This window comes from Falco punctatus, assembly GCF_963210335.1.
Source record: "Falco punctatus genome assembly, chromosome: 13".
Classification (NCBI taxonomy): domain Eukaryota; kingdom Metazoa; phylum Chordata; class Aves; order Falconiformes; family Falconidae; genus Falco; species Falco punctatus.
The window spans coordinates 22,494,181-22,520,612 of NC_137593.1; the positions used below are offsets into that span (position 1 = coordinate 22,494,181).

General features: G+C 36.2%; 1 protein-coding gene across 1 annotated transcript in view; it reads right to left on the minus strand.

Moving 5' to 3' along the window:
* The window catches only part of CLSTN2 (calsyntenin 2), a 416,233-nt gene that overhangs the window by 55,462 nt on the left and 334,339 nt on the right, over positions 1-26,432 (minus strand). Inside the window, exons 6-8 of the mRNA XM_080410323.1 lie at positions 15,329-15,514; positions 9,600-9,848; positions 8,882-9,003 (exon numbers count right to left, since the gene is read on the minus strand). Coding sequence (XP_080266449.1) covers positions 8,882-9,003; positions 9,600-9,848; positions 15,329-15,514 — 557 coding nt within the window. The remainder of the gene's footprint in view (positions 1-8,881; positions 9,004-9,599; positions 9,849-15,328; positions 15,515-26,432) is intronic.

Consider the following 26,432-nt stretch of genomic DNA (forward strand, 5'->3'; position numbering starts at 1 on the left):
TATTTCATTTGCCAGAATTTCCAGTTATTAATGTTACGCTCTTCTCAAACCAGCACCTGTTCTTCAGCTGGGCAAACGACTCCCTCTTGCCATTAATTCTGCTTTGGATATTGGCCAGAAAAGTTTTCCCTATAAGACCATCCTATTTCCTACTGTCTACCAACCTCTATTCAATAAGAAGAAATTCTATTAACCTCAGAGAAATGCATGCCCTGAGGAATCTTTCGTACATAGTGGCCAGCCTGGCAGTACAACCAGCCACATGACCTGTGGCCTAATGGACTTTAGTAATCATTTTTGAGCTTCGTGTAACTCCTATATGTCATATCTAGCATTCCCATAGCACAATGAAAGAAATCCTAAAATAAGGACTTTTTTTCTTGTCTGATTGGGTGCAAGAAAATAACTGCATTAGAAAATAAGGTATTTGGCTTTCAAATTAAGAACCTTTCTTTACAATATATATCCACTGTTGCATTGTGACAATACTGCAGTGAAGAGTTTGTGAACTAATTTGCATGCAAGCTGTGAGCTGCTTTTGTAGCCTTGAAACTCGTAATGTGTAATAGTTATTTTCACAATAGGTTTCAAAAATACGGATGGCTTAATTACAGCTTTAAATAATGAAATTACTTAATCATACTGACAGATAAAGCACCTGAAAGCCCTGATTATGTACTGTAGCTGCAGCATGTCTTTGTGCTGTCATGCTGTAACTTCAATGTGTCTTAGTAAATTAGATCCATAGTTCATTCATGATGAAATAATTCTATTATAATCCACCTTTCTTGTTGCTAAATTGCATCAAGCAAACATGTCAGTTCAGTAACACTTGATGACTACAGTTAGGTAGTACCCTGTGCTTATTTTTTAACTGTATAACTAGAAAGCTGCTCAGTTTTGCATTTTTACATAAGCGTTCATCACATGTTTAAACATATGCATTTCTAGGCTTTGCTGTTGCCAAAAGTCTATCCAGATGCGGAAAGTAAATCAATGGGAAAACGCCACCATACTTTCCTTCCTGAACTGCAGACATCCAGAAACTGTGACACCAAGGTTGGAATAAACAGTGCATGCACATAGATAAATTAATTTATATTTATTGATAACACACACTATTTATCGCCTAACCTGCATCTGGAAAGGATAAAGATGTCAGTCCTACGTCAGTGAAATGCTTCAGACACTGCCTGAATGATCCCAAAGCCAACCTGCTCTTCTTGAAAAATAAACAACATAAGGGCCCTAGGAATGGCTCAAGTAACAGCTCTTGCTCTTCAGCAAAATTTTCAAAATTGTTTGTGCATGTTTTGTAAAAACTCTGGTAGCATAAGTGATAAATCCGAGACAACGTGAAATATAATATTAGAAGTAGCTGACAAATAGCAGTGCAAATGTGACTATTCACCTTCACATGCATAGCTTGATTGGGAATTTCTGTTCTAGGCTTTATATTTCTAGAGTTCTCAGAGTACTGTATAAACAAGACAAGTTAACAGACACTTTAATCCATCTTATTTAGGCATATTAATAATTCTGTATCAAGATATTCTCTATATAAGAATTTAAATTGATTTGGGGGCCTTCCCACAGTATGCTTTAAGAGCGTAAACTCATTATTTCATGGCACTACGGCAAGTTTTAAATTCTTTTTCATTCTATATAGAATTTCTTTCTTGTGTGTTTTTTTTTTCCCTCCTCTTCAATTTGATCAAAAAATAGGTGGTTTAGTGTCTGAAGGGGCCTGTTGGTTGCAATAGTTTAACTTCTAGGTAAGGAGCATAACTATGTATGTTAACAACAGTTTCTCATGTCAGAGTTGAAAGACAACACATAGCAGGTAACATTTTCAGAAGAGTTGCCCTGGTTCATCTAAAGTCTGGGAACTTTCATAGGCCAGCACAAACAGGTCTGAAAATCTTATACCATTGTAATAAAACTATCAGTCAGAAAAAAGAGAAAACTGCAAAATGCAGAATACAAATACACAGAAACACGTCCAAATAATTTCAAGTAAATGCAAATAGATAAATTACAAAATATTTTCTGCAGGCAGCTTGGTTGCTTCTTAACAGCCATAGCAGTTTTACAGAAGCACAGAGCAGTCACTGCATTTAACACTGGACTAGACTGCAGAATTCAGAAATGCACAAACCCAGGCCAGTTTATAGGGAGCACTTCAGAGCTGGCCCAAAGGAATTTTTGTATGTCATAAAGCAATTTCTTGCCAGCCACTGTGATTTGCTTGTCAGGATTTTGTTATTAGAAGTGATATTGCAGTTGCATTAAAAATATATATTAAACAAGCTTTCTTCAAATGGAATCTCAAAGCATATTTTCAGCGTTTATCAGCACTGTTGACTCATCCTTGTGCTACCAAAAGCTCTTTTGAAGCAAGATGCTGAATAAAAATTTATCAGATAAACATTTAAAGATGGAAACTGTTAAATAAACTGTGCCAGAATAGACAGGGCTATAATGCAAGACGTGGGGTGCTAGGGATGCTGCAAAGACTTTTTAAGTCCTGGAATTATTTCATCTCTGTTGCAGGATTAGCATGACTCGTTTATCATTTGTCTCCTACTGGCTTTGTGGGAAAACACCCATCTTACTTCTTTCTGTAATGTTATTAAAGATGCATGCATAGAGCAGTGCAAGTCTGCATACCAATTTGTAAAATAAGTGATTAAGAGCATAAGAAATGATTTTGTGCTTCAAGTGAAAATGAACAACTAAACCCCATCATAAAAATAAAAGTTAATTTTCAATAGTGCATCATGTTATAAAGTATGGGACTGAGAAGCCTGAAGGTCTTTTAACTAGGTGAAATTCAGTGCACAGAGATGATGGAAGTTTGCATCATCCTGTCTCCTCTGTGCACCCTTAACCCTCTAGGACTGAGAAAACTATGTACTTTTCATAAACATTCACTCATTTTCTTTCTCTGAGTCTCTCAAGAAGGAGGCCACTTAGAGCTTTTATAATGTGAATGACTGTCTTCTCAAAACTAGATGCACACAACTAATAATTTTCTAGAAGTCCCACATATAAGAACATATGAGAACAACTTTCACTCATAAACATCGTAATTTAGTGGAAATAACTAATTTAACTAAGAAAAGCTCCAGACACCAAATCCCCTTCATTTTGCCCTTTGATCACACAACACACATTTCTTCAAAAGCCAGTTCCTGCTCTATCACGTTCTTGGACAGTAGCTTATTTTAAAAAGGAAATGGGAATGAAGGGCTTGACTGGACCAGACTGCTTTCTGCAGGTAGAAGACCCTATTGTGTGTGGTTGGTGAAGTGGTTAAATGCAAATGGAGGCCTTGCCTTGATCCTTCAGCACCTACATGCACATACAAAGACAGAACGCATCATCAGATTTACTTAAACCGCTTTCTCTAGCTCCTATTATGAAAGTAATTGTTTGGGGCTTTTCCACAGTGAAAAGCACTGCAGGCTTATTTTATATTATTCAAAGCAATTTATTCCATCTTAGAAAAGAAACAATAACTTTCTGCATGTTTATCTATTTTTTGCTGACTGACTCTAGATTATGCAGTGCATTCCCTGTTTTTAACACGATCAATACCAATTTTGCCTGTGGGCTGGAATACTATTTTCAGGACAGTAACATAAGTATAAAAAAGAAAATAATTTCCCATTGTGAATAAAAGCAAGTATGTGGAAAAAAGTTCATCCCTGGCTAAGATCCCTTCTCCTACTCAAAAAAATGTTCCTATTCTGTTGATTTAGAGGAAGGAAAAATACCTCTTGGCTTGACTATCCTCGACATTAGTATGATAAATGTGATCTATATGATGAATAGAGTGCACAGTACACTGTGCATTGTCCTATTTAATGTTATGTTTTCTACAGTCACCAAAGGCTTGAATTCCTTGGTTCATTATTCAAACTATTATTTTGATTTGGTTTTGTGTGAACTCAGAAAACAACAGTTACAACGGATAGAAATTGTGGAAGACCCTTCTCACTGTATTAACCAGAAATTGGTAACACACAAGAATTGTCACTTTGTACAGCAGGAATTCTGAAGATCAAAAGAGGTTTTTCCTGCAGATGAAAATGACAGAAAGGGGCACTACTTTGAACCTTTACAACAGAGTTGCTGAGAGGTCCCTGAAGTGCTTTTGAAAATATCTTTAATGCTGAAAGAAAAAGAAGTCAGAAGATTTGATTTTTTTTTTTTTTTTAACACCTCTAGGGTGAAATTCTGCCCTTGTTAAAATCAATGAACATTTTCCCATTGATATCAACAAAACTCCATTTCTAATACACATGACCTCATTATAAAGAGATCTCTTTTGCAGTCCTGGTATACTTGCATCAAGGAATTTGACAAGGCTGGACAGGGCACCAGTGGCTGAAAGAGAATGTGATCAGAGTTAAGAAGTTCACCAACTCCCAAGCCTCCAAGGGTGCTTTTGTGCTGTGTGGAGCTCAGAAAGCTCCAGCCCCTACCAGGCCTATCCCACAAGCAGTTATTTCCTGTGTGCAAGAGGAGGCTGTACAATTTGATCATTTTCTTAAAACCAGTCACGCATCCATAAAATGAGCATAGGCATATGAGCATCCCAACAGAAGTGAATCCTAAAATAAATCAACAGCTTTCTAAGAAAAATAAAGAAACAATTTTTATATTTCATGCTATTCTTGGATGGCCAAAATTTATATTTGGCTGCTTAAATCATTCACTTAGAATCACACCTATGTTTCTACCCATTTGAGACAATTAGACGATGATTTAGGTGTCTTTTACTGACTGGTGACAAAGCATTTTGTAGTAGATTCTGAGGTTTAAAGAGTGTCTTATAGTTAAGTATGAGAAAAGAAATTACAAAAAAGTTGACAAACACATCATGATACTCAATTTAAACCTTTGCATGGGAAACTCAGAAAAAAAGGTCATGATTCCAAATCAAAGGAAACACCTGCACTTCCATGGAAATGGGAATAAGTAAATGGAAGGAACCACCTCTAGCCTGGAATCTTTGCAGTTGTTTGGGAAAATCATGCAGTTTTATTGCCCATTATGCATTAGAGACTTGACACTGGTTTTCTTTAACATGGCTCTTTCCATACCTTTTCTTCCAGATTACTAATGGATTATCTCACAAGTAAGATAGTCAATTTCCAAAAGGATCAAAGTGGAGGAAAAAATGAAACCATATAAATTTCTTCCTGTGTTTCTTATAAGTAACAAGGATACCTTCATTTTAAAGTCTGCTACCTCTGATTAGTAGCACTTTTGCAGAAGTACTCATGTTGGCAGTTAAAGGCACATATGCTCACGGTTACAGCACTCGTGGGTCATGTCAGCACAATAAGTAAAATTTAGCCTAACAAATTCCACTAAGGTTAATGTAACAAGTAGGGTTAAAGACATTGAAAGCCACACTGAAAATAAATCCTTAGGTCTATGAACTTAAAGACACAATCTTCCCAGAGCTAACTTGGCAGCCACTACTACGTGGAGGTTTCAGACACTTGCTGCACATGATGGTTATGATGCCTGAACTGCTGCAGATGAATGGCTCGGGTGTAGCTATATAAATGTTACAGGTCTCCTTGTAGTCAGTCAAGATTGGAGCCCACAACTAAGATGTGTGCCACACCTACCAGCTGCAGAAACGAGATCTAGAGAATGAAATTAAGTTTGGAATGACAATAAGCTCACATTCTTGGTCAGTGCCTTGAAAGAATGAGTACTCTTGTGGGCCAGGTAAAGCCCAAAGGAGCTGGTTTAATAAATTTTACTACTCGGCACTAAAAATGATAAATGGTTTTACCAGTTTATGTTTCACCCTATTCCGAGGTCACCAGATTCCTCTCAAGAAAAACAAGCTATGGATTGTTGTTGCAATCATAAGCAAGCTCAGCAATGAAGTACTCTACCACATTTTACAAGGGCTGTGCTTGGTACCGACCCTGAACTGTCTTCCAGAGTCATATATGCAATATGATCTACAGCATCCCATATCACAGTGGGGTGCAGATGGTGAGAAACTGTACAACAGTTAGGTACGGCTTAATTCCCTTGCTTTTCTTCAAAAACCAAGAAATTTGAGGATATGCTGCTACAGAATGAACAGTTTTGAAGGTTAGATTTCCAGAGGTATTGCAGTATCTAAACATACAAATAAACAACCTGTAGGATTTCCAGAAATGTTTAGAGAAATCAATTTACTTTTGGAAATCTAGCCCTAACTTCTCTTCATATTGAGAACCAGAGGAGTTTGTAGTGCAATGCTAAATTGATTTTGATTTGGTTTTAAAATACCCAGCGCTTTGTAAGTTAGACCACTCTAGGTAAACAGTTAGAAGCTGGCATAATTTTACTACTATGAAGTGAAAATTTCTGACGGTCTTGTCTTCAAAATCATGCAAATTCCTTACCAGCCCATTATTCACATATGTTTTATTTTCAGTTTCTTTTAATTTACTCTACCATACAGGCCAGATGGAGCACTGAAGAAGAGGTAAAGAAGAAACCTTTACCAGGTCCCTTCATGACAAACTTGTAACAGTATCACCATGACAATATAAATTAATCATAATGGAAGTCTGGTCACACAATCCATAACAAACTTCATATATACTTTAATCTTATGTTCTTTTTCAGCTAGAAAGAGCAGTTGAAAATATACTGTCGAAATCAACTGACAGTAGCTGAATGAAAGGAAATTAATGATGTGATTTAAAATCCCTTTTCTATCTCTAGTTGCCACCATGTAGGAGTTTTCACTAGTATCTGGGAAGGTTCTCCCCTCAGTGCCCAAATGCAGCTCAATTTTTCTGTAGTGCTACAATCTGGGAGCATATTTTAGTTTACACAAATGATTACTGGCAGACAATTAAATATACAGTTTAAAACCAAATAGTAGAAACGAAAAGAGTTAACATATTAAGCACTACTTTGGACTGCCTTTAGTATATGCTCTTGCTGAGATGGCTTCAACAAAATATCTTCTCTCCACGAACAACTCAGAGTACAATTGACAGAATCTCAAAACACCTCCAAGGACTTATTCAGTTGTCCCTAGTTGAAATATTTAGGTTCCTCTAGGATTTACATCACAAGCAATGAGTTCCTGTCAATGGATATTTGGGATTCTACTTAAATGTCAGCTGAAGACGTGAGAAGTTGTTTGCTAGTGCAGCTTTCCTAGGTTTATTAACTTCAGACAGAATCTGTAGACTTGCCCAAGGTATTCTTTATCCCTTATTAGAGAAAAAGTAGCACTTGTACTTAACTAGTTAGATACACACACTATTAGCACGTTGGTTGAAACAATGTACTCCCAAATTCATACACCTTTCCCAAAATCAACAGACTATCCAGAAGCAGATCTCCAAGATGAGCAGTGCTTCCTGCAAGGAAATAATACTGTCAAAAGAGAAATATAAAGACTATATGTTGCTCATCAATAACATGGATGCTAATCAAGTTCCCATGCTAATCACACACAAAAATTTGCCTGATGTGAAGAAACAATAGTCCAGGATACACTTACTTTTTGTAAAAGAAAAAAATAATGCAGTCTTGTACTTTCTAGTTTATGTCATTTTTCCTGTCTATTTTTTTTAAAAGTATGGAAATGATGTGGAGAAAGTAGAGTAAGAATAAAGTAACTGTACAGAGCAATAAAGATGAAAAAGTTCTTTCACATAATCAAATACATCTCCTGTGGATGGAAAACTATCTTTGACAGTAACTTTTCCAGTATTTTGTCATGGCTAAGTTACAAGAGTTACACACACATTTCATTTATTGAGAGGACATTGGTCCTTTCTCTTTGTAAATGTATAGCAAAGAAGTTGATTGCATTTAACTTTCAAAGTCAAAATACTTAACCTAAACTTTGTATTATCATTAATTTAGATGCTTAGTATATAGTTTAGAAATACAAATCCATCTTCAGCACTCAGAACAGCATGATCCAAGGTGATATCAGTTACTCAAGTTGTAATCTTCAATATGATTTAATGTAAATTTACCCCTTTATAAACACTGTAAGATGTCTATCAAGCACAGCAGATACTGATTCCAAAGAGGTTAATGGAAAAGAAAGCAAGTGCTATGACCATCACAAGGTGTCTTACTACATTCATCTGATAATCACGACAAATATCATCTTTTTATATGCCTTTTGAAGGTGAATTAGGAAAGTAACCATTCCTGTATCTACATCTTCAATATCATAGTTCGGACTGAAAGACATGAAGAAACTTGTTTAGAGAAAATACTACTTTGCTGGTCTGTCTAGCTTCAATCCAAATGATCCTTATCCTGCTCAGAATTAATAAATCTATGAAAGGTAACTCTTATCTGTTTAATAATAATTTCCTTGCAAAATACTCTTCATAATAAGGAGAAATTACACACAGCACAGCAGATGAAAGTAAAAGTCTGCAGATTAGATTTACAGTATATTACAAATGGCTTTCTGTGTGTCAGCATACTCTTTATTGAAAAGGTTTCTATCACTTCCATTGTGCTGATAACGTAGAAATTTTTTTGTTGTTGTTGTTTAATGATAAATGGGAAAACTTTTAGGGAACTATATGCAATGTCATGTCTTTATCCATTGCTGAAGGATATAAACCTCTACTTAAGTGTTTAAAATGACTCAATTAAAGAGCTACTGTATAAAATGACTCAACCAAGTTAACTCATTTGTCTCTTTTTATGTGGATCCCAATTAAGAGTCATAACAGTTACAAGTTGCAACATAATTGCAATAGACTTCTGATTTCCCAAAGCAATTATGCTGTGATTTGCCTTGTTCTCTATGATTTCTAAAGGAGACGAAGAGAAGGATGGGTTACAGATAAGAAAAAAACACAGGTACCTGATCCAGTTTCCAATGGAACTCCGCAGGACGAAAGGTGTCCGCTTGATCAAAGTCTTTGCGCAACAGAAATACTAATCGGCAGTTGTGCACATACAGAGCATAGTGATGTCGGTTCATCTCTGAAAGCAGGGATCAATATGAACTATCATCAACACTTTTGTTTAGGTGACTGTGTTTGAAATCAGCATACACCTAAAATACAAACCCCAACTGAATAAAAACCCCCAAAGAGCTGACTTTTCTCAATATCATAGATCATCATGGTTCTTGGGGAAGCCACATATGGTAAGCATCTTCCTGAATTATGCACTATTAGTTGTGCTCATGTTATATCCAAACTAATAAATAAAATACAAATCAGTATTTATTCTAACTAGTTTCAATGAAGATTTAAAACCATTTTCCCAACATAAATCATAAAAAAAAATTAAACCTAATTTAATTATTTTATCAACTAATTCCCATAAAATCTACAGATGTGTTCAAAGAGATTATCCAAGAAGAAAACCAGTGCTTGAAACTTAGGTAACGTTTTAAGATGAAACTTAGGTAGACATCACTCCCCTCAATAAGCTATCAAGTCAGCAATGCTCAGAGTGGTGCCATCTGAACCTACTAACTATTCTTTCAGACCAAATTAAATCAGGTGAGATGGTAACACTCCGCTAAATTTGTTATGCCCTTTGCCTAACGTTTTTTCAGTACACAGACTCACCTGTCTTGTCAGAATTGCACAGAATAGTCTCTTTCTCAGCTCTTAATCCTGGACTAGGTCCATGTTTCATCCACAGAGTGATGGTGAATTGATCAGTTAAATTCTTTGGGACTATTCCATCTGGGATTTTGGCTCCTTGCTTTCCATCAAATTTAAAAATCATGTCATTGTTATCCATGAGAAGCGCAGCTGTCCAGTTAGTTGTTGCACTGGGAGATGGTAACAGGTCAATGGCACCTGAGGAAGCTCCTGCAAATGATATATAATTAACAACATGATGAGAAACTAATCAAAAAGACATGAAGATTAATTTAATATAGGCCAGGGTTCTGATTCATACTCTTTAAATTATTTTTACAACCCAAATTGTCCTAATAGGTTCACTGTCAAATCACATACACATAAAATACTCACTATAGTAGGCCAATAATAGTTCTTTAGATTAAACATATTGCATAGAAAACTATAGAAATATTTTGAAGTTATCTGTTTTGAAACTTTCATTATTTTCTAGAATTCATTAATGAAATTTCTTCAGTTATTTCAAGAACCCCTGAGATTAAAATCAAATTCTCTACATCCAGCTGGGAAGCTTTACAACTTCCCTCCCTGACAGCACAGACATATATGGTACGTGGGGATGATGTGTCACAGAATACAGTACATGGGGAGGGATGTAGGACAAGCCATCTAATGTCCAGCAGACAGCCATGAATATTCACAATACTGTTGGTGTGAATGTCAATATATACAGAGTATTCACCTTAAAACAGACATCACTGTAATGATGGCTTCTGGCAGATACACAATGGTTGTAACTCCATGTGTTCTTCCCTAATGGTAGATCTAAGACTTTTAAGCAGTACTCACAATTCAGATTAATGCCCCTCCCCGAACCCAAAAGTAAATCATTAGCAAAGTAGTCCCCAGATAGAGTATTTGTTTGTTAGAATTAATTGAATAAAGCCAAATAAACAAAAAACAAACAAACAAACAAACAAAAATAACCAAAAAAAAAAAACCAAAACCAACACACCAACCAGGAGTGGAAAACACTGTGGTGCCAAGATCTGACAAAATAGCACAGTTCTTTTCAGCTCTGTGTTTTCTTACAGATTAACAATTGTCAGACAGTTGTAAAAAACATGCAATGAGCTACCCAGAGCCTTTACTTAGCTGCTGAAAGATAGCATTTAGCACAAAGTATGCTGCCCAGAGTAAAAAGCATGAACAATCTTTATATTCTTGTCGATGCTTTGTCAAGCGAGAATAGGGTGAACAAACTGTAACTGCATAAAACACACCACACTAGTAAGACAACCCACCCTCCTTCAGCATCCGCGGAGTGAAAAAAGATCCCAGCACTCTGCAGGAGCAGAGTAGAATTTTAAGCCAAGAATGTGTGGAATTATATCCTATGCATTTTTTAAAAACTATTATAGTAAGGATATGAAAGCATTCAGGTCATTCAGTAACTAAACTTCTTGGACAGATCTTCAAAATATATTAGTGTAAAAACATTATTTTGAAGTAATATCAAACCTAGCACCTATCTGTTTAGAATCTGAGCACAGAGACAAAGCGTATTTATTTTATAAATTGTAATTCTGGATTATACACCACACTGCATTGGTTTATACAGAGATGTTATCAACAGGAATACATAAAACTCAATTTATCCAGATGGCACAATCTGTGATAAATTTTCTTTTTTTTTTTTTTTTCCTAAATCAAGCCACTAAAAATAAAATTATTTGCATAGGATACAAGTGAAACCATAATTTTCTCAATCAATTTCCTTTTGCATTGATTTTTATGTTTTTTTTTTTTTTAAACTCAAGAGAAGGAACAAAATTGATTACACCACAGTGTATATCAAAGGAAATATGTTTTTAAATGCTTACATTAAGTAAATTATGGCCTCAAAGAAGAAGCTTCATCCATCACTCTATCTACTCCGGCCATTATAATGTGGAAAGATCTATTTCTTCCACTAGAAAGAGTCTGTGGGAAAACTCCTAAATGGAAGTCTCTCATATTGCTTTTTAAACTCTGATTTGGCAAGATGCTCAAGTAAACTACCTTATTTTCCCCACTTAAAGTCAGGCTTGTGTAAGAGAATTTGGGTGATCACCAGCAAGCTCAACAGGTTCTACTTTATCTGCCTGTATTTTTATGGAGATTTATGGGTTACTTTGGAACCTCATCCTGTCAGTGTGTGTTAATTCTGCCCTGAGAACAACTATTGGATTATGTGCTTGGGAGATTTAGCTGGAAGAATTCATACTGTTTCAATCACAATAAATCCAACCAGCATCCCAAGCTGTTCTGCCATGTATGTGCACAGACCTGGAGCAATACAAACAGGATGTTATCTGGAGGCATTCCCAGAAGAGTCTTACCATGCTACTGGATCAACGCCCTTCTAAAATGTAGCAGCTGATCTCCTTTTCTTCTAAAATGCTTCCAGAAAAATGCAGAGGCCACTGCATTAAGCACAGGTTTGGACCCCTGAGGTACCCCTTGCATATTAAAGTGCTTGTTTTTCCAAGCAGCTTACAGTTGGCCCCACCTCCTCGCCCCAGCCCCGCGTGTTTGTGCTGCAGACTTCGTGCCAGGAGAAGCACATACTGACACTGCCTGCTGAATTGGACCAGACTGTCGGCTTCCCTGGAAGCTGACCACCTAAATAAAACCGAGTCCAAATTACTACTTTTCAATCAGATCAACAACTTTCTCTGAGCCTCCTGCAAAGCTACAGAACCCAGGATAAAAGAGAGGGGGCAGGATCTACCCTCCTAGCTGGAGCATGGCCTGGAATCTCATACTCAGTTTACCCTCTGCCATACCTAAGAATTAGCAATCCCATTATTTTGTATTCTACCTACATTTAGAGGGACAGAAGACAGTACCATAGCCATCTTTCCACCATATTCTAGGTTCCTCAACTGATTTTTTTCAACTGATTTTTTTTTTTTTTATTAAGTGGGATTTTTTCTGGATATGTTTTTGCAGTCCAAATTTTGTCATTTATACATTCTTTATTTCCTATTGTCAAATGACAAGGTGAAAAAATGCTTACTAAACTGTTTTGAGGCACAATACTAATAACTCCTTGACTTGAAAATGACTGAGGCGTAATTTAATCATTTAAACTGCCCACCTTGACTGTCAAAGTGAGTACAAAACACTGGGTTATTGAAAAGCAGACTTAAATCACCAATCATATAAAAAATGAATTGTAATGCACTGACTTTAGCATCTGAATTGTCCAGATTTCTCACAGATAAATGAATTTATAAACTGGGTCCTTAATTACAGACAGACAATCTTGCATTTTATATGTCACAGATGAGTATTTACCTGTGATCACTCAGTCCTACACCCTCTGCAATCACACAGTGCTTTACTGGTAGAAAAAAATTCAGGGCCTTCTTCCTTTTCAAAGAATTTATTCATCCAACCATTAGATACAAATAAGGTCATTTCTGAGAGAAAACTGATTTCCACAAATAATTTAAACTGCTTTTGTAAGACTTCTTTCTACATTAAGGATGGTAATAAATACTAAATACCAAAGTGCAAGCCAGTCTAAATGCAATTCTGATGTAAAGTTCATTGTCGTTTACAAACTTTTTTATCAAAGTCTTATTACAAGTTTCTATCCTACCTGTTCCTCTCCATGAAAATATGGAAACCTTGAGAAAAAAAAAATCCTTCAGCAGTGAGATTTTTTTTCCTCCATTTATAGATATCTTTTACATTCCGTCTGTTTTCTTAAGTGCTTCATATTCTGTTCCTTCATGGATGTGCCAAGTACAAACTGGAAGTTCAGCAGTAACATTAGGCAGTGTATCTGCCCACCTGCCCAAAGGCTGCCTGCAACTACAAGGGCATTGACGGACCTGGGGAAATGTTCTTGATCGTTCTGCTTTTCACAGTTTAGGCCTACATATGCTGCAGACAATGAATTAAGATTGGACTAGTATTGGGAAACATTTTGTTTATTCAAGAAAAAAAGAGAAAGACTTTACACTCCCTTTTCTACTGCTTCAATGCCAGCGGGTAAGGCAGTCAAACCACACTCGGCAAACCAAACCCCTCAGACTGCACAACCTTCCTCAACGAAGGAATTTTAAATCAGCAGAAAGTACCTACTTGTGGCCCTACACTTCAAATTATAATATTGTCAGATATAGTTGCTATCTGTGTTTTATGTCAATGTAATCATTTGGTGGTTTAGATCTTGTACATAGTGATCTCCTTGAATGATTGTGCCATTTGCAGTTCAGGTCTGTAACAGGCACAAAGCAATGTTCTTTTTGCTGTCAATACAGGTTCTTAGACAAGGCAAAAGTACTTTAGTTTAGCTATAACATCTTTATTTTTATTAAAATGCTATTTTATGAAATCAAGTTCTTAATAGGTCACATAGCCTTGCTCAATCTGTCGGTTTTAGTGTCATTAACATGATGAAGATGCATATAGTTGGCAGATGGGTTTTCTCCTGCTTTTCTAGGATTCCAGCCAGCTGGATAAAGAAACAGAATTAAAATGATGATTGGTTCTGTAATCTTAACTAAGCAATTTTCAGGTTGAAAATATTCAGATTTTATGAGAAAGCTACCACTCACCATTACCTCACTTTTCCAATTTCCACAAGTAACTGGCAATCGTAACTGCAAACTACATTCCCCTGGGAACTGGCTCTCCATTTTTGACAATTCAGTAACACTGTGAAAATTTTCATTTACAAATTTCTTAAAGGTTAGTGTATTGATCTTAACATATCTGCAACAGTGTTGTGTGGTTATCAAAGCAAATGTAAGCCATACAGCAGAGCAACCCAGACTAAAATCCATGTATTTAAGTGGAAAAAAAATGTACATTTACTACTGTAGCTCAGGCAGCAGCCAGGTAAAAAAGGCATTTTCAAGACGATGAGAATCAATGTTCCACACCATCAGGGCTTCAGATGAGGGCTCTAAGATGACAAAATTTTAGAGGAGTAGGAGAGACAGCGGATCACAAATAGCAAAAGATAAATGGCTTAATGTGTGCCCATTGCTTTGCCATGCACATAATCTTATAGTCACAAAAATACATCAGTATCTCTGTGTTTAATCTACCTTTCAAAATTTATCTTATAGATCATGTTATCAAAAAGCAGGAAAAGGAAGAAAATAATCAGGAAATCTTTCTTCACCAGGATACCTCTTTTCTGAAATTCATGCTTCTTAAATATTTTCACTTAAATGATTGCCCCAGATGTTCCTTTACTTTTCGGGTTTGTTTGTTTTTACTCTGGCACAGTATTTAGCAGCAGAACAGAAAGCTGAGTCAAGAAGACTGAAACACAAGATGGAGATTCAATAGTCATCAAATCCTCTAGCCTTCCTACGATGGCAAATCTACACCTGAAATCTCACTATACTGTCAGACTAGTATTCATAAAAAAGGGAAGAAAAAGTGAGAAAGAAGTGGAATGAAGAAAGAGAAAAAATAGAGAAGGGAAGAGAAGCAGAAGAAAAAAAAGAGCAAGGAGAAGGTATGAAAAAGAGTGAAAACAAATGGAAAAGAATGGAGCACCGGTCAAATATTACCACTCCCTTCATTATCATTTTCATTGCTACAATCCAAAACCAGCTGAACTAAATACATGTCACAAGCAACTGGTGCTTTAACTGGAAAAATACTATTATTAAACGAACTGAAAGCCATATCCATACCACATAATTTCTGTAGAGATTTTTCTGAGTATGTTTCACGATCACAGCCCTTTCCAATGTAATTGGTCTGTAATTCAATGGTGGTATGTATTGAGGAAACTGGTCCATCACACGTTTCTAGATGAATGCTGGGAAACAAAGGTATGCTGCCAGAACCTGGCTTGTATTCAATCCGCTTGTTCCAGTCTGGAAAACAAAAACACAAACCAACAGAAACATCCAAGAGTGATTAAAATTGGGAAAGGAGTTATATAATTGTAAATGACATATTGCTCTCAAAGGTCACTGTCTCAGACAAATATAAAAGTTTTTGAACTTGACATCAATAAGTTGCTGTCCTAAAAAAACTGGGGTTTGTGCCACTTTATAAAAAAGTGTCAGGCTTAATTAAGTAATACTACTGCTGCTAGAGTCACACAAGCATGGGGCACATATCCTGACAAGAAGTACTAATTGGTGTCAGTCTGTATCTCCGATGTCCATGCCCCTGTGACAGACTAATGGCTAGCTCTACAGGGATGAGGCTGTCTGCTGCACTGAATTTGGCCAGATTTCAGAGTTTTATGCTACAGAACAAATATCTCCAAGGACCAGGCTATATACATCAATCTCACTGGACCGTGACCAAAAGCTAATATAACACATCTGTACTGCCACTTCTCGTCTTCAAATATCTTACTAATTTTGTGAAATATTAACGACAAAGTTACAGCTGAAAGGACTACTTATGCTTCCAGCCAGATTTCACTAATCTGTGGGTTTGTTTCACAGCCCACAACATTTAAACAATCACCTGCCTTAGGCAGCCACCTGGACATGCCATACATACCACCATGCTTCTCAACTGAAGCACTGAAATTTTTAAATCAGATTAATTATGGTGTTTGCAGCCTGCTTCAGAGGAAAGCCAAACAAGCAGTGTTAATTTAAAATGTGTATTTCGGCTATCTTTACAGTTCATATTTTCATAGAATTATAGAATGGTTTGGGTTGGAGGGGACCTCTAAAGATCACTTAGTCCCTTGCCATAGGCAGGGATATCTTTCACTAGACCAGGTTGCTCAAAGCCCCATCATCTGATCTGACCTTGAACACTGCCAGGGATGGGCCATCCACAGCTTCTTTGGGCAACCTGTGCCAGTGTCTCACCATCATCACAGTGAAGAATTTCTTCCCAATACCTGATCTAAACTTACCCTCTCTCAGTTTAAAACTGTTACCTCTTGTCCTGTCAATACAAGTAAAAAAAATCCTCTGTCTTTCTAAAGCTCACCTTAAGTATCGAAAGGTCACAGTAAGGTCTCCCCAGAGCCTTCTCTTCTCCAGGCTGAACAACCCCAACTCTCCCAGCCTGGATTCACAGGAGAGATGTTCCAGCCCTTTGGCCATTTTCATGGCTGTCCTCCTCCTCAATGCTCTAACAGGCTCATACCTTTCTCATACATTTTAGCCAACTCTGGCCAAGTTACCATGCCACATTAATACAGAGATGCAAAAAGTTAATTACCTTGATGTCACAAAACCATTCAACTCTGCTACTCAATGTGTATATCTGTAGAATCTGTGAAAAGTACTCTTGCATACACAGCAGAAGTTTCTCTGACTTTTTTTAGACATAGGTATAAAAGGACTACATAAGTGGAAAAATTCTAGGTCCTGGCAGTCAATGAACTCTCTTAAAGCAAATGGACAGAGACATTCTTTCTAAATAGCAGTGGAAGGAAAAGTAATAAAATAGATATACACATTTAGTAGGTGAAAGGTTTTTTTTGTAACAGACCTCGTGTTCAGAAAGCTTGAAAAAAGGTGCTCTCTCCCACCACCTTAAACTGGATTAAAAATTTACAAGATCTGAAAGTTCATGCAACCATTTTGAAATGTAATCACATTAGTCAAGACAAAGGAGATAAGATGCTGACAGTCACTGGTCTGAACCCCAAAATTCTCAGATTTTCTTCATGACTTTTAATCCCAATGGTATTCACATAGCATTTTGTTTTCAAGAAGCTGAGACTTCATGGAACATTCTGAAGGTATGTTTTTTACTAAAATCTTTAGGACTTGTACATCACTGACTAAAAGACAACTATAACTACTTTACTGCCTATGCACACAACAGCTGAGTTGCTATTTCAGTAGTAATTTTCAGGTAATAGTACTGAGCCCATTCATTCCATATTAAGTTATATTTGATCTGCAGTATTGCATAATTTGTCTGCAATTGTCAACTTAAACAGTTACCTTGGAATTTAAAGTAACATATAAGGTACATCATTATAATAACAGATTTCTGCTCCTTATCCATTCCAGAAACTTGGAGTTAACTTTTTTTTCTGATTGAAAAGCAGCAAATTCTTTCAGATAGTTAAGGTCAAAATAAAACAATTTTCTGTTTTATATACTAGCCAATAATATAGGACTCTCATAGACTTTTATTTTTATATTTATAGACTATTAATATTATAAACTATTTATAGACTCTTATTCACCAGTTAAAACATTATATTCCTCTATTGAAAAGGAAAAACAGGTGTCTCATATATACCTGAAACATTTATATCTCAGCAAATTTCACTTTTCAGCCACGTTTTCATTTTTCAGCTATATCAAATTAACAGCACTCATGCAAAATATCCATTAGCATATGTGAGATGTGACTGAATTATTAACTGTAACATATCAGCAACTGCACACTCAGCTCCAGTTACATGAAGAGTGTCTTATAAAAAACATGCTATATAAAATGCCACTACTCACACAAGGAAGAATAATGGAAGACCTCTGTTTCTGTCACATGAATTGGAAGAGGTGTTTGTTTTCACAGTATTACCTTTCATCTTGGCATAAACGGTGATTTGTACCCAGAGATATCAAACCTTGAACGTTCTAAATCACTCGAATTTATCTCAGCTCTAAATTGTATAACACCAACTAGACTTGAACTACTGTATTTGTACTTTGGTCCCCTGCAGTCTCATAGACCAATTGTCACCCTAAATCCCACTACCACTTCTTTCACCAACTTAGTGCAGGTTTAGAAAGTCCATCAAGGCGTCCCACTCTGCACAGAAGGCATTCTCAGGCAGGCAAAAGGCAATACCAGAGTACGATACAATCCTGTGACAGCAGGACAGTCTTAAAGATAGCAATAGTTCTGACACAAATCAACTGGCTTATTTATACAGTATCTTCCTCCATAGCATTTCAGCACCCCAGAGTTGAAACTGAGGCCAGAACCCTCTGTACCTCACCATCAGTAACGTTGGGAAGTGCATAGAGTTAGAACAGGCAACATGAAGTGGGGACAGTGCAAAGAGCTTATTGCAAGAAAACCCCAAGTCTTTCATTTAACCTTGAATGTCGTGAAGATTTTTCTTTCTCTCAGAATAATACCCTGTACTGGACACATTCAAAAGATCAGTACCTTTCCCTCAGGAATGTGGTGGCACTTTTTCCAATTCCTCTAGTACTGACTCAGAGGAAGAGATTCATATAACCTGATTCTCAAAAAGCCTCTGAATTTCTGTTACTTAAAGACTGTATCTTAAAATGTTACTCGTGTCTAGGGTTATGCAGTCAAAAGATATATAATCCCATCTGAAATGGTAGGTTGCACTTGATTAGCCAAACTCAACCAACATGGTTCCATCTTTGATGTGAACTGTCATGCAACACCACCACGTTACAGTGCAAACTTTGAAAGGTGAGCACTGCCTCCCTAGTAGCCGGGGAAGACTAATCCCATGGGAATAGTTTGAATAAAACTAGCCCTGTTTAGTCCTGCAGAAATCAGCTTTTGTTTGGATTCTTTAATTCAACAGGCTCTTGCTTGCCACTTGTGGTATAGAGCTCTTCCAGACAACATACCTACAACATCACAACATTAGTGTGTAAATATTACAGTGTCAAGTTTGTGGTTCAGATTTCATAAATTATAAAAAAACCTATGTATATATACTTGGATCTCAATCTCTGAGATACTCAAACTATTCCAAGACTGAAATCAATCAAACTTCAGGGAGACTTTGAGACTTTAGAAGTAAAACCCAATGCAATAAGTGAATTTTCCTTATAACAGCGGGATAATGTAAAAATGTTCCTTGATCTCTACACTTAGCAGTTTTGTACATCACACTCTCTCCTTTTGATCCATGTATTACATTTTAATTAACTTCTAATGCTTAATGACACTAAGAATGATTTAATCTGATTTTTCCTTGAAGGAATATGGTACCCACATGTGAAGAGGAGGTATGACCTTTTTCATGTCTCCTACACGTGTGTGGCCATGAAATTTGATTCCACTTTGTGACATTGAAAATTATAGCAATTAAAGACAATTGCAACAGAACCCCTAATATGCCAGTGAAATGTAGCACTACTCTCATGCTGCACTGAAGATGTGTATCCTGGCAGCTAGACATAAGATAATATCTACGCAGTGCTGTTAGTGAGTCTCTGCAGCATCGCTACATAATAGCTGGAACATACGGTTCCCAGAGCAATGTAATTGGTAGGTCTTCTGTTTCCCCTACAGCATATTTGCATCTGTGCTATCTACGTAGGCTGGATACTTGGCTGAAGGTTACTGTGCTTCTTTTGTTTGTGGCTTTTTTTTTTTAAAAAACCACAACTTACACATTTCACAGCTTTGCTGAAGGTTGGTGGTTTTTTTTATGAAACATTTTCCTATTAATTTGAAAATCTGAAAGATTCTAGAATAAATAAAAATATCAAGTTTACACAAAGCATTTCAAACAAGATCAGAAATATATCTCTAGTTTTGCCAAAAATTACATTTATTTTCATGATTTATGAAACTCCTTATATGTTAAGAGCAGCAGCCAGGCAGCTCTAGATGCTGTACAATGTATTTGGAAGAGCAGTGCACTGTCCTCACAAAACTAATTTTTTTTTTTCAACGCCATGAATTTACTGGAAAGTGCACACATTGCCAGAATATCATATACTGCAGCCACCTCAATAACTACCTGCTGTTAGGCATTCTCCACATGTGAAAGATCAATGGCCATAAGACATTTCCAAAATGTACACACTTCGGTACTTAAATTTCTACTTTGAGCTAAAGGTAAAACATGTTTTAGAAAAACAGACACAGGGTAACAGTTCTATCATATATCCTCTTGGACAGCATTCTCTCTATGTTTATGGACTTATAAATTGTATCAATCTAAAAAGAAAACCCACACCAACATTTCAAAGGGTTTTAATTTCCCATTTCGCAAAAAACCCAAACCCCAAGACACGCAGAGGAATTATCTGTTCTGCCCCCCCATTTCCTGATTAACCCTCCTCAAAACTTCTGAAAAAAGGATAATCTTACACACACAAAAGGAAATCTCAGCCTTCCAACAGACCTTTCGAGAAACTGAGTGTTGTTTCTTGATGCAGATTACAGGTGAACAAAACTGAGCTAACATTATTATTATTATTTTAATATTAAAGTATATCATTAATGTTAAAATGGATCATCTGCTATGCCTTGTCATCTCAGAAGGAAAGTTAGAAAAAAAGACTAGTAGTGCATGCAGGCCTGGCCCTTTCTTAAGTACCTCTGTTTCTGAGAAGATCCTGAATTACTTAAAATAACCAGGTCTGTTCAGGTTGTCTAAGCAGTTTCCCATTCGTGAAATTGTTCATTTTACAAAGGAGTGAATTTCGTAGGATGCCCCCTAGTTAACTGGCCACAAACTGGCTAGTAAGCATCAGCAGAATGCTACTTCCAGGATCCATCAATGTCACTGCATGCTGCCCAGAATATAATTTTCTAAAACCAATTTGCCAAGTTTTAAAGGGCCAAGTAGTCACCATTGACGCAAAAAAAAATGCTTTTTCTTTTGGGAAGCAAGTATGGAGCTTTACAATGGTTGTCACAACTCCTACCACTGCTAGGATAATGTATTGTGCTAGGGAAGTTTGGTAGAAATTATAAAAAAAAAAAAAAAAAAGACTTAAGTATCAGCTAGGAGGATGTGAAAACTTGTGTGGTATGTCTGCAGTTTTTGAAGCCCATGGTGTGAGAATAGGTGGAAGTTTCTACATGCAGAGGAAAAAAGTAATGATAGGGAAAATCTTCATAACTGGATATCCTGTAGGGCTTTAACTCCTGAGCAGAGGAAACTTTAATAGAATGACCAGCTGTCAGTTACATCTCAGAGATTAGAAATTTCTCAGTGAAATAACAGCCCCAGTGAAATTCATGGACATCTTGCAGTGAAAATTAAAACAAGGAAAGACTATTTTTTTTAGTTGCAAATGCAGAAAGGTGAACAAAGGAGTTAACTTCCACAAAGGTATATGGAAGAATTTAGTTAAATAGGTCTAAAATGAATGGTTTCTTGCATATGTTAAGATGGAAAAGACAGGTTGTAGTATTTCAATTGTAACCTATATACAGAACTGCCTAAAAGGAGGGCAATCGCATGTTACTTGGAAAATGTAAAGTTCATGCTACACAGAGAAGTAACTAGTAAAGATCACTGTGAATCTGCCTTGGGATTGTTATTTGATATTTCCATTAATAGTCTTGGCACAAAACCAGGACTGTGTTAGTTAATTCTGCTAGTGACAAAACCAGAAGGCAATTCTACATTGGAAGTCAATATAGAAAGAGGATATCCCAAGCACAGAATAAGATGACCTTGAGAGCTGGTGTTATAAAAATATCCTTCATAGTAATAATGCAAAGTGCCAGTTCATGCTCAGGAAATACAGAAACTGGTAAGTATCACTGAAAAATGACACATGGAAAAAGCTGATTCCATTAAGTCAATAACAGCATGTGCACAATCCACTAGTCTGATACAGCCAGGCAAAACAAAGACAGTTTTGGAATATATAAAGCACTGTGTTTCCAGTAAGCAGCTATGGTAAAAAGAGACATGTGAAAACACCCAGAGTGTTCAGGAAAGATGTATTTAGCTGTAACACATACACAGAATTTTGCTGAGGAAAAGAAAGAGTATCTGAAAATTGGACTGAAACAGGTTTGACTGCTTTCTCTATTACTGGTAGTCAAACAAAAGGAAATTTAATGGTGATACAAGTATATAAATATGAACATATGTAAACTTTAAGCTCACAAATCAAAAGTACTCAGAAGTTCAATTAATTTTCAGATGTCTGAAATTGGTATGTAAAGAGTGGGTATTCCACTAAAATGGTGCCATTCAAGTGAATAGATGAATGTAAACATTATGTTATGATTACCTTGTTTTAGGGATGTATGGCTAATGCATGCCCAACAGCTCCAAGACTAGACTGGCATAAAGGCTCCCTGCTTTGCAATAAAATTCATTTTTAAAAATATGTGCAAATAACTTATAGCTAAGACAGCACAAGTATTGCATTTTAAACTGCTAGGTATGTGCACAAGAAAAATAGAAACTGATTTATATTTATTGCAGAAAATATTTGGGCCTTTAAAACTGTTCCTGCAGACTAGGACTATTATTCTCATAAGCAATGTTTCTGTACTTGACCACCCTCTGCCAAACAACCAATTGCTTTGGTAATCATATTGCTCCTTGTTAAAAGCACCGTCAGCTCAAAAGCCAATACAGTTTTGGTTTTCCTCTGTAATTGAATTTTACTAGAAAGCCCACATGAATACGATTCTAAAATAACTCAGCACCTACTGCAAATAGCATCTTTGACTCAGAAGCGATCTAAGATCATTCTTCTACTAAGAGAGAAGGTCCTGCCCTTCTCCGAACAAAAAGATTATATTTCAGCAGAAAAAAAATGAGCTGATCTATCCTGTACATGGCCTATGAATGACTACTGAACATTAAAAAGGTGGTAAGAACGTGCCTTTAGATGGTAGCAAAGCCCTGGGTCACCTTAGTGAGCCCTACATGTCTTAAAATTTTAAGATGTAACATGTAATATCCTCGATACATTAACTACTCTTATTAAATGTATTTATAATCTACAGGGTCAATAAGAAAGGAGACTATTTGGTTTCAAAACTATTTTTAAGCAAACATTAAGTGGAAAATCACTGAATTTTTAAGGAACATCTGTTTTTTTAAGATCAATTTTTAAGCGATTTCTACTTTATATTGTTACTGAGGTAAAGCGTGCATTTGGGTTTCACAGGACTTGAAGATGTGCAGGGAAGTATAGAAAAGCTTTTCAAATTGGTAAAACACATCGGGATGGATGCTGTGAAATCCCATTTTCTAATCAAAGTCCTAATTTTGTCTTAAACAGGAGGTTATGAGCATTGCTTATGCAAGGGCCATATTAAATTTGGCAAGAAAATAATTAAGTCCTGTTTAGTCAGAGAAGACAATTTGACTTTTAACTTTTTAGACTGTTGTCTTTGCTACACACTTATCTTCCCAAGGAACAGATTCAACCTTCCCTTGTTTGGTTCAGGAAAGGCAGAACCCTCTGACACTTCACTGGGGTGTTCAGCTGACTGGTTTAGAGAAGCTTTTTGGTTCTGTGCCTTAATAACTACCTCCCGTCTGAAATCGATTGCGTTTTAGGTAACAACCCGAGTTTTGGATTGTCAATAGTTGAGCAAACCAGTCTCAAAATATATTTTAAGTGTTTGGGGACATGATTCTACCCTTCATTTTTTGAGGCTAAACTCCGCTATTCCCACATTGACCACAAGACAGTTTGGTACAGGAATAACTGTTTTCAACTTTCTATCTTGCATCTTTCAGCACATTGTTTTATGTTTTATTCCCAGTTGTTATCCTACTAGGGGGGACGGTAACTTCTTCAGTTTTATGAAGACTGTTCCTAAAAGCAGCAGAAATAAGAAAAGATGATATTATGGTACCATAAATGAGCTAAGGGAAACAGGGTCTAGATTACAGGGTTTTGACTGTTTCTTATTTCACCTCATGTTTTTCAATGAAAATACTATATGACTATTCAGTACTGTGTTGCTGTAAGTCTGCCTACCTTGTTTTGTATAAGGCTGAAGTAACTACAGAAATCAGTATTTTTTAATAATTATATATATATATATAATTGTGATATTAAAACTACTGTAGTGAAAAGAACAATACTGGAAATGAATCTATAGGAAAAAGCGTAGTGTCTGCTCTGTGTCCATAGAATTGAAACAAAGGCAGAGCCCTGGAGGAATCAACAGAACCCAAAAGGGAACGTGCTGAAGATAATAGGGTTGTTCTTAGTACGGAAACTCACTAACAGTGTTTAAAAAATATTTAATCAGAAAACAGAAATATCTTCAACTGTAAATCTACCCATTATGGTGTCAGAAACACTATCGTGTAGTTTTCTTTATAATGTAGTCTCTTTACTTACCTGGCAGTAAGTGATCACTCCATTGTTTGAAAATCATGGAAAGCATATAATATTATGATATAATTGTAATATAAAAATTTATTATAATATATAAAATAAATACAGAGATAGCATGAAGAGAATTTGTAGCATAGCTATAAAAGTCAGTTGACAAAACTCACTAATGAGAATTTCTAATTAAAGTAACTGATTAGGAATTAGTTCATTGATTTACATTTTTAGCTTGCTTCAGATACTAATAACATTTCAGAGCACTCGGCCCAGAATGGTTTGATGACAGTTTGGATCATCATACTTTTTAAAGTAGCTTCTAATAGCGTGGAGGATTGTAGTTTGCTGAAAATACCTGTGTGGCAATGCTTGCTGATTGTATATTAATGTACATCTCAGAGAGTAGGGAAGTAGCGCCTAGATTTAATGAAAACTTAAATGCTATTAGCCCAAGGGAATCTTGTTTAAAGGATAGTACCTTGGCTTGTTGAGTCTAATTTGCTCTGCTATACGTCAGCCATATGGAGTCAGGCTCTAGAAACAGGAATAATGTACACTGTTTTATGTAAACCTATTCTTCCCTGTCCCACCCCTGTGCAATAAAGATTATCCAAAGGGTACCTGCACTGAAATTTATTGCACTGAAATGTTTAACACTGAATTTGCATTAGACTACAATCTATAGTCACTATAGTCACAGAAAGAATTGCACAATGTTTCAAATTACTAAAGCCAGTAACTTTCAAGAACTAAATACCAATACTATAAATTGAAATTCCAAATATTTATTTGTTCAACCTAATACTGGAAAACAAGAGAAAAGTCATATATCCTATTTGGGCAACTTCTGTATTATAACCAAAGGCTCAGAATATTCATCTTTTCTGTCAAGTAAAACATTATTGTACCTCCCTTAGTCATCCAATCTTTTCAAATATATCATTATTTCAAAGAAGATGGAGCATACCTGCTGGCTGCCTTTTTTAGGGGGAGGTCACAGACTAACAGACACAGGGAAGAGAGAACACTACAAATATCCTCCATTCCCAGGCTCCAGATTTCCTCTTCAGTACTGGAAATACTATTAGGAACTTTTGCTTATTTGGTGTGGGTTTTTTCCTTAAACCAGTTATTATTTACAGATACTGTCTCAAAGTGGAAATAATATCATCTGTGTGATTATCTTCACCTTTAAAAATAAGTAGGTCTAAAAAAATCTCGTTAAGAGTAACGTAGAAACTTCTGGAAGTATTACATTGCAGCTCATTTTCAAATTGTAATTAATGACTTAGTAATTAAGAACTTAAGTCATATCTACCCAATTGTTTACCTAAAGACCTTTTACCCTGAGTAGGCAAAAAACTATCCACTTGCACTTTGTGCCATTTGACCTGGTGACATGTCAGCGACGTGAAGCAGCTGCTTGACAGGTGGGAAGGTACGATTCCACATGGATGGCACGAAATACGCTAGAGCAGAACATATTGAGCTATTCCATATTTTTACCTTGCCTACGATAAAGACCCATCATAAAACTTTATTAGATGAGAAGGGAGAAAGAATATTTGTGCCAAATTGCCACAGAGATAAAAAACCCAAATTCAAGCATAATGAATGCTATCAAAGCATACCCTTTCCTAGCTAAAATGGTTTAGACAAGCTGCTTTAAACTTTTCTCATGTATTGCATTTTTTCATGTATATCTATATATATCTATATATATGCGTGTGTGTGTGTGTGTGTGCTGTTTTCTCTATTTTCTCACCATCACACTAAAAATAACAAGCTGGCAGCCTCTCAT